The following is a 17,367-nucleotide window of genomic DNA, read 5'->3' as shown; positions in this document are numbered from 1 at the left end:
GGACATTTTTCATATTATTTAACCATCTGTCATCAGCAATTTGAAACTCTTTTGAACGGCTTCGTTTGGAAACGCAGAGTGACTCCTTGTTTACATTACAGGAAATGTGCATTGCATGACACTGCATTACAGCATGGCATACAGCTCAAATCTGACATTTTGTTTCATTCAGCTCTGACTTAAATGTTGACATGATGAATACGCTGACATTCAAAGGGCACACAAATTGTGTGTGTCTGCATGAAAAGCAGTCAGACAAAATGATTCCCCTGCATGCGATCCCAACCACATTGAGGCAGAGCTCGCTTATCCCAGCAAAACCCCTGAATTTCCATCCGAAACAGATGTTCTTTTTTTTGTTGGATTGCATAACACTAGTAATCCAACACAAACTCTTCCCTTGGCTGCCTGATTTCAAGTAAGCTCCAATCTAAAGTTTAATTCCACACCGAAGGCTCTTCCCACACTTTTAATATTTAACTGGACTTGTGAGTAGTGAGCTAGTGAGCCTATAACCAGGGCTGAGATGTTTCATTGATGATTCTAACAGAGAAAAAGATGTTGAAATTGGCTTAAGTAATTTAGAACATCTTGGTTTGAAGTGTTGAAATGACATACTTTGTGCTTTGTTTTTACATCTACACAGATATGTTATGAGGTAAGAATAATACAATTAAATCCTGTACACCTTTATGACTTTAAGACTATTTGACCTTAAAAAAACAACTTGTATTTCAAAGATAACTGGAGGGAACAAATAAACAAAAAAGCATTTCTAACATGGTCTATTTTCCTGATGCGGCTCCAGTTCTGCACGACTGAAAAAACGGTTCAAATCGGTTTCACATAAAAAAAGCCACATGCACTAAAGTGATTCTTGAACACACTGTTCCTAAACCACTCCCAAAATAGAATGACAAAATATGTGTCAAAGCAAAACAGTAAATCAAGCCCAGGCCCTAATTGTCTTCAGACTTTCTGTGAGCCTCTGTGGCATGTACACACGCTAGCTGTGCAGCCAGATGGATTTTTCCACTGCGTTTGAGGCTGCATTAGCCATTAACGCAAGTATGATTAAACTCCAGTGCCACTTCCAGCTGTAGCAGACCCTTCAGCCTCTTTTAATTGACAGCCACAAAGTGTTCAGGTATCTGTATGAGAAGACTGACTCTAATTATATTGTGCAAAGGCCTGACCTTCTCCTCTTTGCTACATTAAACAAAGTCAATATGCTGCACATCCCACCTGCCACTAATCCCATGCAGAAAGCATTTCATAACAGCCATATTGATCACACATAGAATCAGTTGTTTTGACACAAAACACCGGGAGGGACCTCAGCTTTATGGGTAACAGTGAGCAATGGGGAAGACAGTGTTTACTTTCATGCTATTTGATCTGTGGTGGTGATTCTGGGCCCCGAGCTGAGACTATCTGATCTTAGATGTGAGCCTGGTCTACACACCAGGGATGCCGCAGCATATCAAGTTACACAGACTGAACTGACTGGCTGCCAATCTGTCTGAAATGCTACTAGGACAAACAGTTTTTTCACCCAGGCAGATTCCTGTCCTCTGGCAACCAGCTATTATTACTTCACTATTAGTGGTCACACAGCTTTTGACTTTGGGAGAAAAAGAAAAAAAAACTTTTCTTAAAAAGTATCAGTGGGATGAGTCAATCATGAATCTTTAATTTTTTTGGCTCTCACACACAAGCTATGTGACTGCAGTGAATGAACAAAAGACAGTGTTCACGTATCGTATTATGTAAACATAAGGTTTATTGCAAATGTGCAGTTGTATCCAAACACCATAGTGAACAACTTTGAGGATACTTTACAGCAACAATACCGTTATCTTTACAAAATGCATAAAAACTTTCGCACTAGCTACAAACAAGACTTCTCCCTGTGAAGTTTTACACATGGTCCTGGTTTGCTCAGCTTCTGTTGTCGTGAGAAAAAAAAAAAGAAAAAGAAAGAAACCCCCCACCCCCCAAAAAAAGGCAAAAAGTCTTTGGTAGCTAGAAAACAACAACAACAACAGAGCTCAGTATGGAAATGTGTTCCTCTTACTAAAAGGACAGGCACTGTTGTCATGCCATCGTTATCAAGTTGGCATCTGAGCAAGAAACAGATATTGGACGACGCTGCTAAAATCAGGAGTGCATCTGCAGCAACAAATGCTGGCTTCTGCTTGCTCACCATCTCCACTACGTTTACTGCAGGATGTTTCAACTTTATGTACATTGTAGTTATCCTTTACTGTGAAGAGCTAGGCAGACAAGGTAGGCAGATATGCCTGTCCCCAAGATTAAAAAAAAAAAAAAAAAAAAAAAAATCTTGTAAGACCACTCAATGCTCCTATTTTACAAACAACTGATTTTGATTCAGAATCGCAAACAAAAAAACAGAAGACATAGCTGGATTAATTCCCCCCATAAGCAGCAAGCCCCAACAGCAGGCAATATGAGATTACATTTTATGAATCATTACAGTTTACTCATCAGTCTACTGCAGCGGTCCACCAGCTCTAATAGGCTATACTGCATTAACCTCCACCTGTTGCCTTAGCTTATTCTGTTGATTATTCTTGTTATGCTTAAATGTACATGAACACATACATTATAGGTACAGGAAAGGTCCTCATCATGTGGCTGAAATGTGTGGCTGGGAGTCCTTGAAACTTGCATTTTGAGATCGGACAAATCCACACGATGGGGTTTTTCTCGTTGAGACATGGAGGACCACCTCAGACGGGTCTCCTCTGGGTGAGTGGGGAGCACCCTCCCCAACACTTTCCAAGTTAGCAGCGGCAGGGCCAGCCCAATCAACACCTCCTCACTCCCCCTCTCTGGAGCAAAGGGTGTTTGTTTGAAGGGCAGGGAAAGCCCCCTTGCGGTCTGAAAGCAAGCGCTTGTCGGTGTCTAGCCAGCCCTCTCTCTATTCGTAGCACTTTGGTCTACACAGAGAGACTACGACAAAGAGTTGGACGGTATCAGAGGACGGGCCTGACACCGCCCCAGTCAGAGCGTCCTAAGTTCTGTTTTGTGCTTATCAATGTCAACAGTTCTTTTGTGTCCCATCGATCATTTACAGCCCCGATGCGTCACCTTCACTCTTACGAAGGGTTCTCGGCGGAGGCGATTTTTGTAACGCTTACGTTCAAATGGAGGTCCATTACTGTAAAGAAACAGTGGCTCTGCCCGCCCCAAGGCAGAGCCACTTATACAGCAGAGCCAGTGCTGAGGCTGCAGGGATGGTCTGCGGTCACCTGGGAGCTCACATTGTCCAGGGGTAACAGCGTGTCTGTCGGGATGCGAGATTGGAACTTCTCCAGCTGCTCTGGACTGGCCAGGTTTTTCAGCAGGTAGTTCTCCCTCTCGAGCTGGTTGTTCTTCTCCGCCAGCTCTTTGATCTGCTCTTTGAGGACCTCCACCTCCTCACGCACCGCGTACATCAGGTGGTTCTTGACAAGATCCTGTCATAAGAAGAACAACGGCTGGATCAGTTTAGATATAGAAACAGAGAAATGATTAAGGTTGAACTGCACAGCTGATGCATGTGCTAAAATAAATGATGGGGTTTGCGGTCACAGTATTTCTTATACACCATTTTGTCCATTTACTGGCATGGATCTACAGTGAAGTATACATGTTACAACAGACTATTGGTGTTTTCAATAATTGTAAGCTGCCAAAATGTTATCAGTCTCCGTTTATTCTGTACTTCCTGCCATCATCTTCCGCACTTGTTTTCTACTTTATCACATGAATAAAGCATACAGTAGTCTATGCTGCCTTCACATAACAGGATCGTTCATAGAGAGCTGCTTTTGTGCAGGATGCATTGGGGAAACTGCATTTTGAGGAGGTCAGTGGGTTATAGCTTTTACACTGTGCATGCTGATGTACAAAAAGTTTCTTCAGGACATAATGGAATCTGTCAACTGGATTTTGAATATAAAAGACATGCATGTACTTTGTAGTGCAACCTATTCGCATGTCTTTGTGTGGAGTTTGTCATATCTCGGCTTACCATCGCCTGTTCAATCTTGTTGTCGATGGCCACAACGCTAGCACCAGAGGCACTGCAAAAGACAAGGAAAAGAGGCCATTATTTAACAGTTCAACGTAATTTACTTAACTTCAACTCGACCCCAAACTATTAGGAAAACAAACATATTGCGGATTAATGAATTCGTTGGTAGACAGTGAAACAGAAAGCTTGCAAAAGAGAAAGGAAAAGCTGTTTACTCTGCCGTCATTTTAAATATTGCTTTGAGAGTATGGTCAGGCTTTTATTTAGGTTATAGCGTGAGTATATGAGGAACTGATACAGTACATAGCTCCGCGCACATATCTGTTCACAGTCCAAACAGACAGCAGCAAAGAGAAAGGTAGTTGGGCATTTGGAGTATATCAGACATTGCACACGAGAGCATTTGTTATAAACCGCTATATGGAAATATAGTAACGTCAACGTTAGCTGGAGGCCTGTAGCAACGTCAGAATGAGAATAGGCTCGTGCTCCGATGTATAGTAATCATTATTAAGTAATCATTATTAACGAAATAATGCATTTCTAAAATATGGCGACTGTGTCGGATATTTACCTGTTGTCAAGTTTGACAGATACAACGTCTCCTCCGAGTAACGAGGAGAAAAACGAGATTGAGAAGTTATGCAGCTGGTAGACGGCCACCTCCATGGGTGTTTTACCGAACATCTCCGTGCTCATGTTGAGTACCAGACTCGTTTGGATTACGCTTCTCGCCACGTTTGCGACTAGTTGGTCACCTAACTGTATATCCGGATTTGTTTCGTCTTTCGTAGCGATGCACTAACTCGCTGCTGCTAGCTGAGCGCAATGCTGTGTCAGTGTATGAGCTTCGCCGGTTTAAACAAGCGACTGTCTGATGCTATTTCTGCCACCGGCTTCTATTTAAATGACTTGCCTCCTGACGTCATCTGACGCGTACATGCAGGTGGCGGGGCAGATTTGATGGTGCCTTTCCGCGCCATCGGAAAAACTGGATTTATGAACTGGACCATGATGAATGCATCCCACCTCAAACTTATACACAATAAACATTGAGGGGGAGATAACAAAGTACGATCAGTCACGTAATAATACTCAAGTATTTACGAGGCTGGCTCTTTTGCTCTATTGCTATTTTGTGAGACTTTGATTTTTATTCTACTGGTGGGGGGGTGTTCTTTGTGTTGATGCTATTGTGCAGAAGATTGAAATATAACACATAACACCATATTATATGATGCAATGGTGTATACAACCTACAATTATAAAATGCCTAATATTAGGTTAATGCATTCATTTCAGGGAACTACTGTATTCTAAAGAATTAATTACTTGATATTTACATTTTTCATGATACACATACTACAGATTATAAATATAAAAGTGATGTAGTTCTCTCTTAAAGTAGCCCATGCATCTTGGTAGTATGATAGATTTCTTTTTGGATGGATCTCATAAAAAACAATCAAAGACAAAAACAGCTCAGTGTTATCAATTATTTTATATTATTAAAACAATGCATTTGTCATTGTTATGCTGCAAAGCAAAGTGCAAAGTACACCTCTCAAACAGTTATTTTATAAAACAAAACATTAAAAAAAGATTTTTGGCATTAGAAAAAATTCAATTTTAGGTTGCATTAAGCTTACTATAAGTAAACAAAAGGGATCCTAGAAAAAACGAGTTTTTTAAAGAAGCATTTGAATGCTGCATTACATATGCCCTGCTTCTGAACTTTTCCTCTGCCACTGGCTTCTGCAGTTAACCCACAGACCCAAATCCGTACTCAATGCAACTGACAACATCATAACAACCACCGAAACAAATGTCACAGTAGGTCTGCATAAATAAGTCACTAGTGTCGGCAATAAATAAAACCCCGAATTGTCAAAAAACAAACAAAAAAAAGGCTATTTTACAGTATGTTTTCTTTAAATATGTAATTTAAAAGTATTAATTTGTTCTTGGTTTGCCAAGTACACACTTGTAAAACTGTCCTTAATTAGTAGGCTGCATGCTATAACGGAATGTCCTGAAACAACCTCTCTCCCTGCCAATTTCCACTCAGTCTATGTCTGACCTCTATCGGTCTCTAGTGGTGAAACTGTCTAGTACACCGGCCCGTAGGGGACAATATTAATAACAAAGGCTCTGTTCACGGACACAGTGTTTACCACGGAATTTTTTGTACACCTTTTCCTGCCTCCATAAATCAACAACTCCAGGTTGTTTTTTTCTTCTTAGAAAACATATGGGAAATTCTCAAAGGACAATCTACATCCATTTGTTTATACATTCATTCATCCATCCATCCATTTATTCATTCATTCATTCATTCATTTATGTATTTAATACTGATCACATATGCCATAGCCTACAACTTGTTTTTTTGTTTAGTTTTTATCATACTGTAGTTACTTCTAATGTGTGGACTAAACAACAAAGCAGGCAAGGATATTTTAGGGGAGCACAGATTGTAGTGCACATGTTCTGTGTACCACCACTTAGGCTATATTTAGTATAAATATCCACTCATTGGGAGGGCATACAGGAATCTGTCTGGCTTTAAACCTGAAGACTGCTCTCTGGTGTAGGCTATGACCTCTTGCACTTTGTCTTTTGAACTTGTGAACATGTGACGCAACTGTACTGATCATCCTGAAAAGTGTGATAAACAAGTTTTAGTAGAATCTGACCACAGAAGACACAGAGAAAAACACACCTGCTATTATCTGTTATCTTTCTTTTCACCGCATTTCCAACTGAGTACTGGCAGATATATTGAGCAATATGCCTTGTTTTCAGTGAGGCATTCATGCAGGTTTTAATAGCTTTAATGTAATTGCTCAACACCTCTCAGCTGTCACATTATGTTCCTTTTTTCTGTTACAATTTTTGATGCAATACTGATAAGTCAATTAAATTTCTATTAGCGAGTCTCTGTTGTATAATGTTTTTCTTCCAAAGCACTAACGACATGGAGAACATCACCAGCTAGAATTTAAATTCTCTTCGGAGTGGGTCTTATTTTATGTGTATAAAAATGAAATGGTTTTCCATGCAAATTTCCTAAAAGGTTGCACTGTACACAAAACTTAAATTATACTAAATGACCCAGAGCCCTCACTATAGCAAACTAAGGTCTGCCACATTTTGTTGTAGAAAAAGGAGTTCTGTTATGTAAAATGGGGAGAGTGGAAAGGCTGACTTTTGGTAGGCCTAACAAGGCTAAGCAGAAAGCACATTGACTGGGTATTAGGGCCCATAGTGCCTGTCGTCTCAGATATCGTGCTGTGACAGTACAGCTGCCAGGTTTAATAGCAGGCCCTGTTCTGGCAATGAGGGGCTGGTGAATTACCTTGCCCCGCTGTGATAGTCTCACTTAGGAGGGGGGAGTCACACAGATTACCTGTAGCTCTCCTCAGATGCACAGATAAAAACAACAGACAGTGGGGAGCCTTCCTGGACGGATCAAGTAAAATATACCTAATGAGCCGTATGCAGTAAGATGACAGTGTAAACTGGATGCTCATAACCTTCCTGCTTTGCCTGCATAATTCACAGTTTAAAAACTGCTCCAACACAAATCTTAGTGAAAGATATTTACACGCAGCTTAAGCAAGTCTAGTTTAAATTGCATCTGCATGTTTCTTAACAGTTTATGTACCACAGATATTGACCAGTGCTGCCTTCTCAAGAAATTAAGCCCTTCATATTGCTCTGGAACTCTTACTGTCTGACCATGTTTGGCGCGTGCCATATCCAGTGAGTCACTATTCAGCTAGGCGATGGGCCACGGTCTCCATCAGATGTCCCTTGTGCAAGAGCCAACTGCATTATATAATTCTGATTCATCTGCACCAATGGCTGAAGAAGAGTGAAGCTGAGACGCGTTATTTTTGGGTTTTGACCAAATTCGAGATAAGCCCAATAAGAAACACAGGTAGTCAAATGCACAGAGAAAACAAAATGTATCAGTTTGAGATCACTTCTTGGTCAAAAGGATGCCTTTCTCTTCTTTTTACTGCGCGTGTCCCATCTGCATTTTTGTATAATTAGGAATGTATGGTGTGTATGAGAGTGTGGCCTGAGAACACACAGCCCTGCCTTAGGCTGCAGCCAGAGGCTGTCTCAGTGGAAGCTGTCAGTGTGAGCAACAGGAGCGGTTACAACCAATGAATACTGAACACTCCACATACACTGGGACACCCAGAAGCACTCATTATTATCACATCACCTATAAAAGCGCCATCAATAGAAACAAGGTACTTCGCCTTGGTCTTGCTCATGAGGTATTTCAATGAATTTAACAGGCTGTCAATTTCTGCCCTTGGAATGCATGTATAGCTTCATGTGACGGCCAACAATCAGTGGAAATCCAAAAGATGACTTTTAACATCATGATCATCAAGGTTTATGTCAGAGAAATAAAGATGTGTTAAAGTGGCACAACATCTCTTTAAACACAGCTGATACAGAAAAGATGATGCTGCAGCATCATTTCCTGTTTTGTTCTCTATTTGGCAAGATTGAACATTATGAAAAACAGTTTCCAACGCTGCCATATGTGTGAATTATAATCCAAGCCATTTCATGACAATACAGCATCTACAACATCTTTTAGACACTGACACACTGCCGTTACCAGCCATCTTCTCCTGAACTGCCTTTAATGTGCACATCTGTCACTGACACGCCATCATGCCAGATATCCTCTCACACACAAGACAAACTCTCTGACTATCCTCTGCTGTTCCCCACTTACCGCCGTTCTGGCCTCTTAAACAGACTCGGTGAGTAAGGGGGCGAGTAGCTCATAGCTCTCTCAGGATAGCTGAAGTGCTGGTAATGGCAGCAGAATCTGTGGGACGGTTCGGCCAGGCGGAGGGCGCACACTGTCCTGGGAGAGGGTGGTATAGCCCCAACAGTGGGACGCGTCTGAGAGTGTCCCATCTTGGCTTCCAAATGAAGCGTCAGGAGCCCTTTGACTGTTTGCTCCCTGTTCTGCTGTTGTTTGTTCTCAACAACTGTTTTCTCAAAGCACAAAGAGACAATTGACTGGCGTGCTGGCGATACCTCTGGATAAGCAGCCATAACTGTGAGTGCCATGCTCTGACTGGCACTTGTATGATACATCTCGAATCCAGTGGAACACAATGCCCGAGAGTCACAATGAAAAGGCACCAATTGTTTCATCTCTTTGCTGCTGGAGCGTCTGTTTCAGGCAGACAAAGCAAAATATCTTTCTCTAAGTGTACCTGAATAATCATCATGCCTATCTCCATACCTCATTCAATCAGTGGTAATAAGTGTAATAAAACACATCATCGGGCCATTGTTCCATGATGTGAAATAGACTTGTTTGACATCTACTGACCTTATTGGGCACCAGATTTTCCAGGACTCTAAAGGCAGCCAAATAAGAGCAAACATCATAGTGTTTGCTCACTTATATGGAATGGTTTTGGAGCGCTTAAGAGAAATTGTTACACTGCTCAGAACTTGTGTGTAAAACCAAGCTGAGGCAGATAAATTAGCTCAGTGGTATTTTATGTAACATTTCAGATTGTGTGTGTAGCATTCGCAATCCCCTGAACACTTTTAAGGCTTAGTGGGTTTGTCAGTTTCAGAAAGCCTTTTTTGTCTTGAGGGGTGTAATTAATCTAGTAATGTTTGGAGAGCTATTGCCACTGGTAAAGGTGCAACAGCAAAAGTAAGTTTCTGATATGGTATTTTGATGCACAGCAGGTGTGGTGTTACATGACAGACAGTCGTGTTTCTGCATGTTGTCAAAGGTGAATTCTTTGTTTTGTAACATTTGCTAATTGGCATCTATCACTAGATAGGATTTACTGTAATGTCAAATATTGTATTATTAAGATATAAATTCAGAAGGCAAAGGTACAATGAACTAAATGTCAAGCAATAATAGGGAGCTTCAGATCAGAAATGTGAGTCTACAGTATACCTTAAGATTATTAATTACTGCAGGCCTATAGTTAAAGATAATTTGGTCGGGTGAATATTATTGTACCACACACCTTCTCAAGTCAACAAAATGTAATTTATATTTTCTTGTTATGGTGGAATTTCAGTTCAGTTTCTAACACTCAATCACTGATCACAATCATTACTCAGGGTTATTTGCCGGGACAGCAGAGGGAATAGATGGCTTGCACTGGGCATGTTTACACCCATCATGTCAGGAGCAATTCATTTAAAATCGAGAACATTTAATCCTTTTGTATTCAGCTTAGTCATTCGCACTCAGGTGGATGTTTTTCTTTTTCTTTTTCTTTTTCATTGTCTCCAATTTCTTGGGGTGTTACATGAAAAGACATGTATACGTCTTAATGTAGCACTTATGATATCCAGAAATATAGCTGAAATCTTCCCTCTAATGAAACCAATGGGTGACATCGTAGATACTGTAGTTTCTTTACAGTATTGTTTTTATTTTTCTGCCACACAAGTGGCACCATGTAATTACAGTGATTGACAAGGCTTTTAATCGTGTTATCATGTTGTGTTAGGGGACAGCAATTTATTTCCCTGAATCTCTGAAGAAAGGGAGAATGAGGGGTAAAAAGAAAAATAAATGTGACTTTTGCTGTCATACCATTTCATGATGGCAGTGATGCCACACAGCCTAAACAACCAGGTATTAAACCTGATTATATACTGTATTAGCTTAAGAGTTTAAAAACAGTAGCCTATGTTGTGAACGCAGCATTTACTATGAGTCTGCGCTGCTGTGTTAAGCAGTTTGGCTAAATGTTGGTTACAGACGGCAAAGAAGCAACTTTTTTAATAGGCTGTACTTAGCTACAGAAAGGCTTTAATTATGATTTGCATGGCAGGAAACATAGCATAGCATTTTCCCTCCTGTATATCCCTAAAGGCAGCTGTTACAAAATCAGAGGACACCGCGACCAGGTGTGTGTGTGTGTGTGTGTGTGTGTGTGTGTGTGTGTGTGTGTGTGTGTGTGTGTGTGTGTGTGTGTGTGTGTGTGTGTGTGTGTGTTTGTACTTTCCAGCATCTGTGCAGAACTGAAACTCATTAGTCCCTTGATGGAAGATCTTGTTCTATCTGCCTAGGTGACATGATTAACTTTGTTCATTACCACCGCAAAAGACTCACTTGCCTTGATTTGATTCCTCGAGACAACACAAAGGGCCACTGTATTGCTTCATTTCTACTTAATTTCAGTTCATACAAAGTGATTATAAGTGAATATACAGTAGCCTTCACTGAAACTAATAGCAGTTTACAGCAGGGCACACAGTGCTGTAGCTAATGGTGCTGTGTGCAGTATATTGCAGTTAACAAGCTTGGGGACTTGGCAGCATCTGGCACCAGGCTGTGATTCAGCAGACAGCTTCAGGCCATAATGTAAAGATTTACCTTGTGCTATAACGAAGAGAATGTCCTGGCTAAATTTACTGTGAAATACTGACATAGACCAAGAGGAGTGTGTCCGGGGAATATCACAGTATGGTGAACTCCTGTCAGGCCACAATTATCCCCCCAACCCAACATCCCCCTAAAAAGAAATAACAGTATATTCTAGCCAATAGCCCATAGGATTCCCATCTGTGTTTTTTAGTGCAAACAGGTGTACACACACAAGATTGTCTGCTATGGAAAACCACGGATTAGACTCTCAGGATGCAATTAAGTGATCTCACTAATGGCTCTGTGGATGCTCTACAAAAGGTCAAAGGTTGTGGACGCAATTGGCCATGCAGTGTTAAATAGCAGTGGACTCTGTTATTACAGTAGCTATGTCATAGCCCTTTGACTCTGTTTGGGTCCCCTATATTACCATAAACTTTTATGAGAAAACTGTTGAATTGATCATTATTTTTTTAGATACACACAACCTATTTGAGTTTCTAATCTAAAATATATATTAGTGTATATTTCTGGAATTAAATTCAGGGTATGCATGTATGCATGCTATTTACTTACATACAGTACAAAGCATGAAAAGTGATATTCAAAAGACATGAATCCAAATCACACTGAGTGGCAGTGGCTGCCACTTTGCATGGCACCTGTGATATTTACACTGTTGGCTGGATCATGTCCCAGAACAAAAGGTTACAGAGTTCACTGCCATCTGTCTATATTCATCTGCCTATGTTACTTTAGTGTACTATATACCTCAGCTGTCGTAGTCGGTGTGGTTGTGTGTATCTATGTCTAATCTGAGTCACTTTCAGCCGGAGAATGCTGACATCCCACTAATGGGTACATACTGCACCGAAATCCTGACAGTCATGGCACTGGGAAAAGGAAATCTACTGTACAGTATGTGCTGTGAAGTTGATTGATACACATAGAATCGCTCCAAGGCAGAGCAATGGGTTATACCGCACTATCAGCTCTAAGTTGGCAGGTTTTATTTTTCATTGCAAACAGTGTCATCTGTTGAGCTTCAATATGCTACAATTTTAACATCTATAAGTCATTACAAAAACGTTTTTGGAACTGTATGTTCTGTTTCTCATGAGCAAAAAGGATGTTACTAAGAAGGTTTGTGGCATCTGTGCTGTATATAAATATATCTGCTAAGTGAAGGCTGAGCATCTTTATATGGCAGCATATGTGCTATAAGTGAATAGATCTGCTGACTGATGGCTGGGCATCTTTATAGCCCTTCCACTTAATTGCTTTACAGCACAAAATAGTAAAGAGGGAAAATGACAGAGAAAATCAAAGACGTTTGAAAAACTGAATTTGAGTGAGGAAGAAGAAAAAGGGTGATAAAACGCCCTCGGCCGCATATAACATCGCGAGTACCTCTCTTTTTTTTTGTTTAACCTTTTTTTTTTTTTTTCTAAAGTATACCTTATTTTAATATAACCACCTTCTTTCAATTCGTTTCTACCTCTCAAACTCTCCCTCTCTTCATCTTCCAACTTTCCTCAACCTTTTCCAGCTGTGTGTCTGGCTCAGCCTGCAGCTGTGTGACCCAAGTCACCAGCAACTGGGACAACACTGGAGGGAGCTGGGCCCACGATGGACCGTCCCCTGATGTGCGTTTGTGTGCTTGCATGTGTTTTTGTTATACCCGTGTGTATGTCGATGCGTGCGGTTCGCCACACGCTCGTATACGTGGATTCTCATGCACGTCTGGCCTTGTCTGCACAATCTGGATTTAACTGGATGATAGGCACCCTGCTTACTATCGCTGTCGGTGTCATCCAAACACAGAATCGTTCCCACAGACTCCAGCAGGCTTTTCCGCTGAGCATTAAAGCTAATCCTTTGTCACCTGCGAGATGACGGTGGAATAACAACTAATTTCCCACGGATAATTTGAGACAAGTCATTAGCGGTCATTGCTGCTGAAGAAAAGTGCTTTTACAGCTTAAACAGCTCCACAAATGTTCATAATGTCTTCCAATTTCTTCACCATTTCTCCCAGTACAGGGTTTATATGTATGCATGTATATAGATTTCTTTCCAGTTTTGTTGTTTTGGCCTGCATGTGGATAAACAAGATTACCATGTTTGTATTCTTATGTTAAAATGATCCATTTCCAGTATTGGAGATGTATACATAGAGTGATGATTTGCTGTTATTCTAAACCTCCAGTATTACAAAATAAAAATTGTTTTTTATTACAAAGCAGTTCTTCCAGTAGAAGTACAAGTCATACATACAAAAACTTTGTTTCAAAAAACTAAGAATTTACTTATATTTATTGTATTTTGTCATACATTTCCTAAAACTTTATGTGTTACATTTTCATTTTGTGCCATCTGTCAATCCCTTTCTGCCCTGGGGTGCCTCACATCTCCACAACTTCATAATACAATCTAAGATTAAGTCTTATGATGAATCATGCTGGTGAAATTTTGTCAACTACAAAAATGTATCTATTTCAAGTAGAAAGAAAAATTCTAATATTATAGGCCTATATATATACTTGTTTCCTTGTAAAGTCACTTGGGATAGCAGTGACCAGGCTGCGTTTTTACCAAGTTGCTCATGATGATAGAATACAAATGGATACTTGTATATGTTATATGGTATATGTATGACAACTTTATTTTTTAGAACCACATTGTAGTATACAGATACTGGGGACCATAACACCCTCAAAAAAAAGCAATGCTTTTAAAGGGTAACATTTATATGATATCCTGATTAAATTGTACGTTATACATGATCTATAGACAATAGAATAGAAAGGACATGGACCACTTCTCCCACTCCAGCCCCCCCCCCCCTCCATTTACTTGGGGCAACGCTATTGAAAACTTGGATTGATTGCCTCAGACATAGAATCGGTGTAGTCGGACAGCAAGCTACGATGCGTTCATAATGTAAATATGCACATAAAATTACCCCAGCTATTACTGTTGTTGAATTAAAACCATTCACATGCCACTTTTTACATTCTCTCAAAGGGGAACCAGATATAACTCAAAGTGCAGCTGTGAAGTGGTGCACCAGGGATCTCATGTATATTCAGCACCTCGTATAATTCTCCCTTTCAAATAGCATCACAAATTAAAACCTTTGAACTCTGGTGTCTGAAAAACCACAGGGGCAATAGGGCTGTGCAGTCCCACAGAGGTAAAGTGTGGATCACATGCAAACCGAGAGGAGGGCCAAAGAGTAAGAGAACACAGTGTACGCTATGTTTCCTCAGCCTGTCTGCGTGGTGAGGGTCCCCTACTGACAGAGGACAGGCAGAGACGGATGAGGACAGGGCCAGATGTGCAGACCCACGTTCTACTGAGTCTTAAAAGAAAATATGTTGGAATTTGATAGAAGAAAGCTTCAAGAAAAGTTAATGAGAAGCTAGCCACATCTCCTTTAGGAGAACAACTGAAATGTGTATCCAGATGTCGGCCACCCTTGTGAAGACTGTAAAAGGAATACATTCGGGCTTAAACACCCATATTACATCATAACTCTCATTGCTAAATTTTGCTAAGTTAATGAGGACGTATTATTGTTAATTGCAATACACTATAAAAAAAAGTAATAGAATTAATTGCAGCCTTGAGGATGCTTCATCTTTATGTTAGACCCCTGATATAGTATATCAAGTTCTAATCTGTCTACGTATTTAATGTATTGTATGGTTAAATAATGTAATAACATAGCATCACATTACATTATCACTATATCACCAGGTGATATGTTAAAATATACAATTATTTATGTTAAAAAGTATTATTACATCATGTTTCTTAATGTAATGTAATAACATTGCATGTACATATATGCACTTACTTATGCAAGTGATAAAAGTAGAGCTTTATCTGCCTACATGGCTATTGATTAACTAAGAACCATTTATTGGTCTCCTCTCTGCTGTGCTGTTGAACTGTGTAGAGTGCATCATGTCAATGGCACTGGGTCTTTGTTATAATTATTTGACTGACTGTTTTTTATATTTAAGTTATATGGAACGCCCTTAATATCAACATATATTTGATTTGATTTGGTTATTGTGTCTGTAGCATCTATATCTATTACCACTAGCCATGAAAAACAGGAAGTTAACATGGGCTAGCAGTTACAGTTATGTAGCCTGATCATGATTCAGGTTCTCCCTATTTTTTTAAGGGAATAAAACATTCTCCAGGCCTCAAAATAGTCAACTCTCTTGATTTTCCTTGTGACTGATATCAGTTCAGAAGGAGTTATAGTGTAACACAAGAGCACTATTTCAGGATGTGAGTCAGCCAGGGGAAGGATCAACATCAAAAGCTGGTGCATGATCCAAATAAACTGGGAACAAAGTGATATGTGCAGTACTGAGCTGAGAGGTTGTTTGGGAGTTTACAGGAACCCCAGCATATCCTGCCTTCAAAAAGCCAAAAAGGCTACCTCTCACACAAAGACGCAAGTCTTATAAGCTTTACTGATTGGTCATTTGAAGGTTGTTTTGTTTTTTCTTGGTCATGCGCCGTTTGTAGACGTGCAGTAGGGTCAATAAGAAGGGAACAGATCGGAACTTGACGTCAGGATATTTGGTGACTTGTTGTCAGAAGTCAGAAAATCTGACAAATACATTGTGAGGTAACATCTTACATCCCATGCACAATAAAATCATGCGATAAACATATAAGCATCCACAGTATCACAAAATGTTGCATTCACTGAGTTTGGAGATGCCACTTCCATTAATGTGGTATTTATGCTACTTTGTGTTGCTGTTATAAATGAGGAGAGCTTGTCTTTTTGTGATGGGATTCTCCTTGAAAACACTTCCCACCCATAGCTCATTCAGCATGCTGCTTTGTAATAAATGCAAATGTTTGAGCTAAGCAACCAGTTATGCTGTAGCTGCTGAATAATCACACTAATGGTGTCAGTACTTTGCAATTGCGAAAGTCTCATAGGGAACAATTTATGTGCTTTAAATACAAACACATGTAACTGTGAGGGATAAGCTTAAAGCCAGCATTCATTTCACCTCAATTAATTTTCCATAAAAATAAAATGTTCTCTTTAAATTTGAGGATTTTGCAGCAGATGATTGGCTGACAGCAACGTTAAGGTTCAAGCTCTCCTCCGAGAAACAAACAGGAAATACTTCCACTTCAAGTGACTCTTGAACTTGGAGTCGGTCAGAGTACACAAGACAAATTGTCTTTTTTAGATGTCATTTTCCTGGTCTCGAAGCTGCACAGAAGAGAAAGTAAACATGATCTGCCATCCCAGTCATTATATAAAGGCTTGGGTAAACAATGTACGCTAAATTTGCCAACTCCAGCGTGTACCCAAGAGGTCCAAAGTTCACTTATAAAACCACAGAACACTCCTGTATCTGCTTTGCACGCACACACGCAGCACACAGGTACACTCCCATGCAAGTTAAGGTGTGCATTCAAGCATGGACAAGCAACACTGAGAGATTCATATCTATATATGCATGCAAAAAGAACAAACCTGCACCAAGACACGTAGACACACACAGAAATGGACATGCATTTGATGTGCACACAAATTTGAGATCATTGATATATGCAGACAAAGCACAGACCCACACACGCACACATACATATAAGTATATGTACATGCAAGCAAGGACGCACAAATACAAGCTGCTTTTGTCTCGGTCTTGACGTGTAGATTTACAGCGCTTGGCAGGCGGCTGCTCACATTCTTAACACACTGAAATAAAGAAATTCTACCAGTTTGACACCTTTCGTAGGATTGATCTCTTTTTACGCTGGATTAAATACACTTAAGAAAAAAATGTTTTTGGAGCTTTAAAGATTAACACTGCTTGGAGCTCAGATTGAGGGAAAATGGCATACTCAATTCTGAAAATGTCGGGCATCAATCAAA

At 40.1% G+C, this 17,367-nt stretch overlaps 1 protein-coding gene across 2 annotated transcripts in view; it reads right to left on the bottom strand.

The window, feature by feature from the left end:
- Positions 1-1,760: 1,760 nt before the first annotated feature.
- Positions 1,761-17,367, bottom strand: part of tsc22d3 (TSC22 domain family, member 3) — a 33,421-nt gene continuing 17,814 nt past the window's right edge. The window contains exons 1-3 of one of the 2 annotated variants that reach the window (XM_078260522.1): positions 4,617-4,936; positions 4,040-4,091; positions 1,761-3,482 (exon numbers count right to left, since the gene is read on the bottom strand). In XM_078260522.1, coding sequence (XP_078116648.1) covers positions 3,228-3,482; positions 4,040-4,091; positions 4,617-4,741 — 432 coding nt within the window. In that variant the 5' untranslated portion in view covers positions 4,742-4,936 and the 3' untranslated portion in view covers positions 1,761-3,227. Of the gene's footprint in view, positions 3,483-4,039; positions 4,092-4,616; positions 4,937-17,367 lie in introns of those variants that run through there. The other variant, XM_078260521.1, reaches the window with a different exon arrangement.

The sequence above is a fragment of the Sander vitreus genome, chromosome 10, assembly GCF_031162955.1.
Source record: "Sander vitreus isolate 19-12246 chromosome 10, sanVit1, whole genome shotgun sequence".
NCBI classification, from domain to species: domain Eukaryota; kingdom Metazoa; phylum Chordata; class Actinopteri; order Perciformes; family Percidae; genus Sander; species Sander vitreus.
This window is presented reverse-complemented; position numbering and strand designations above follow the sequence as displayed.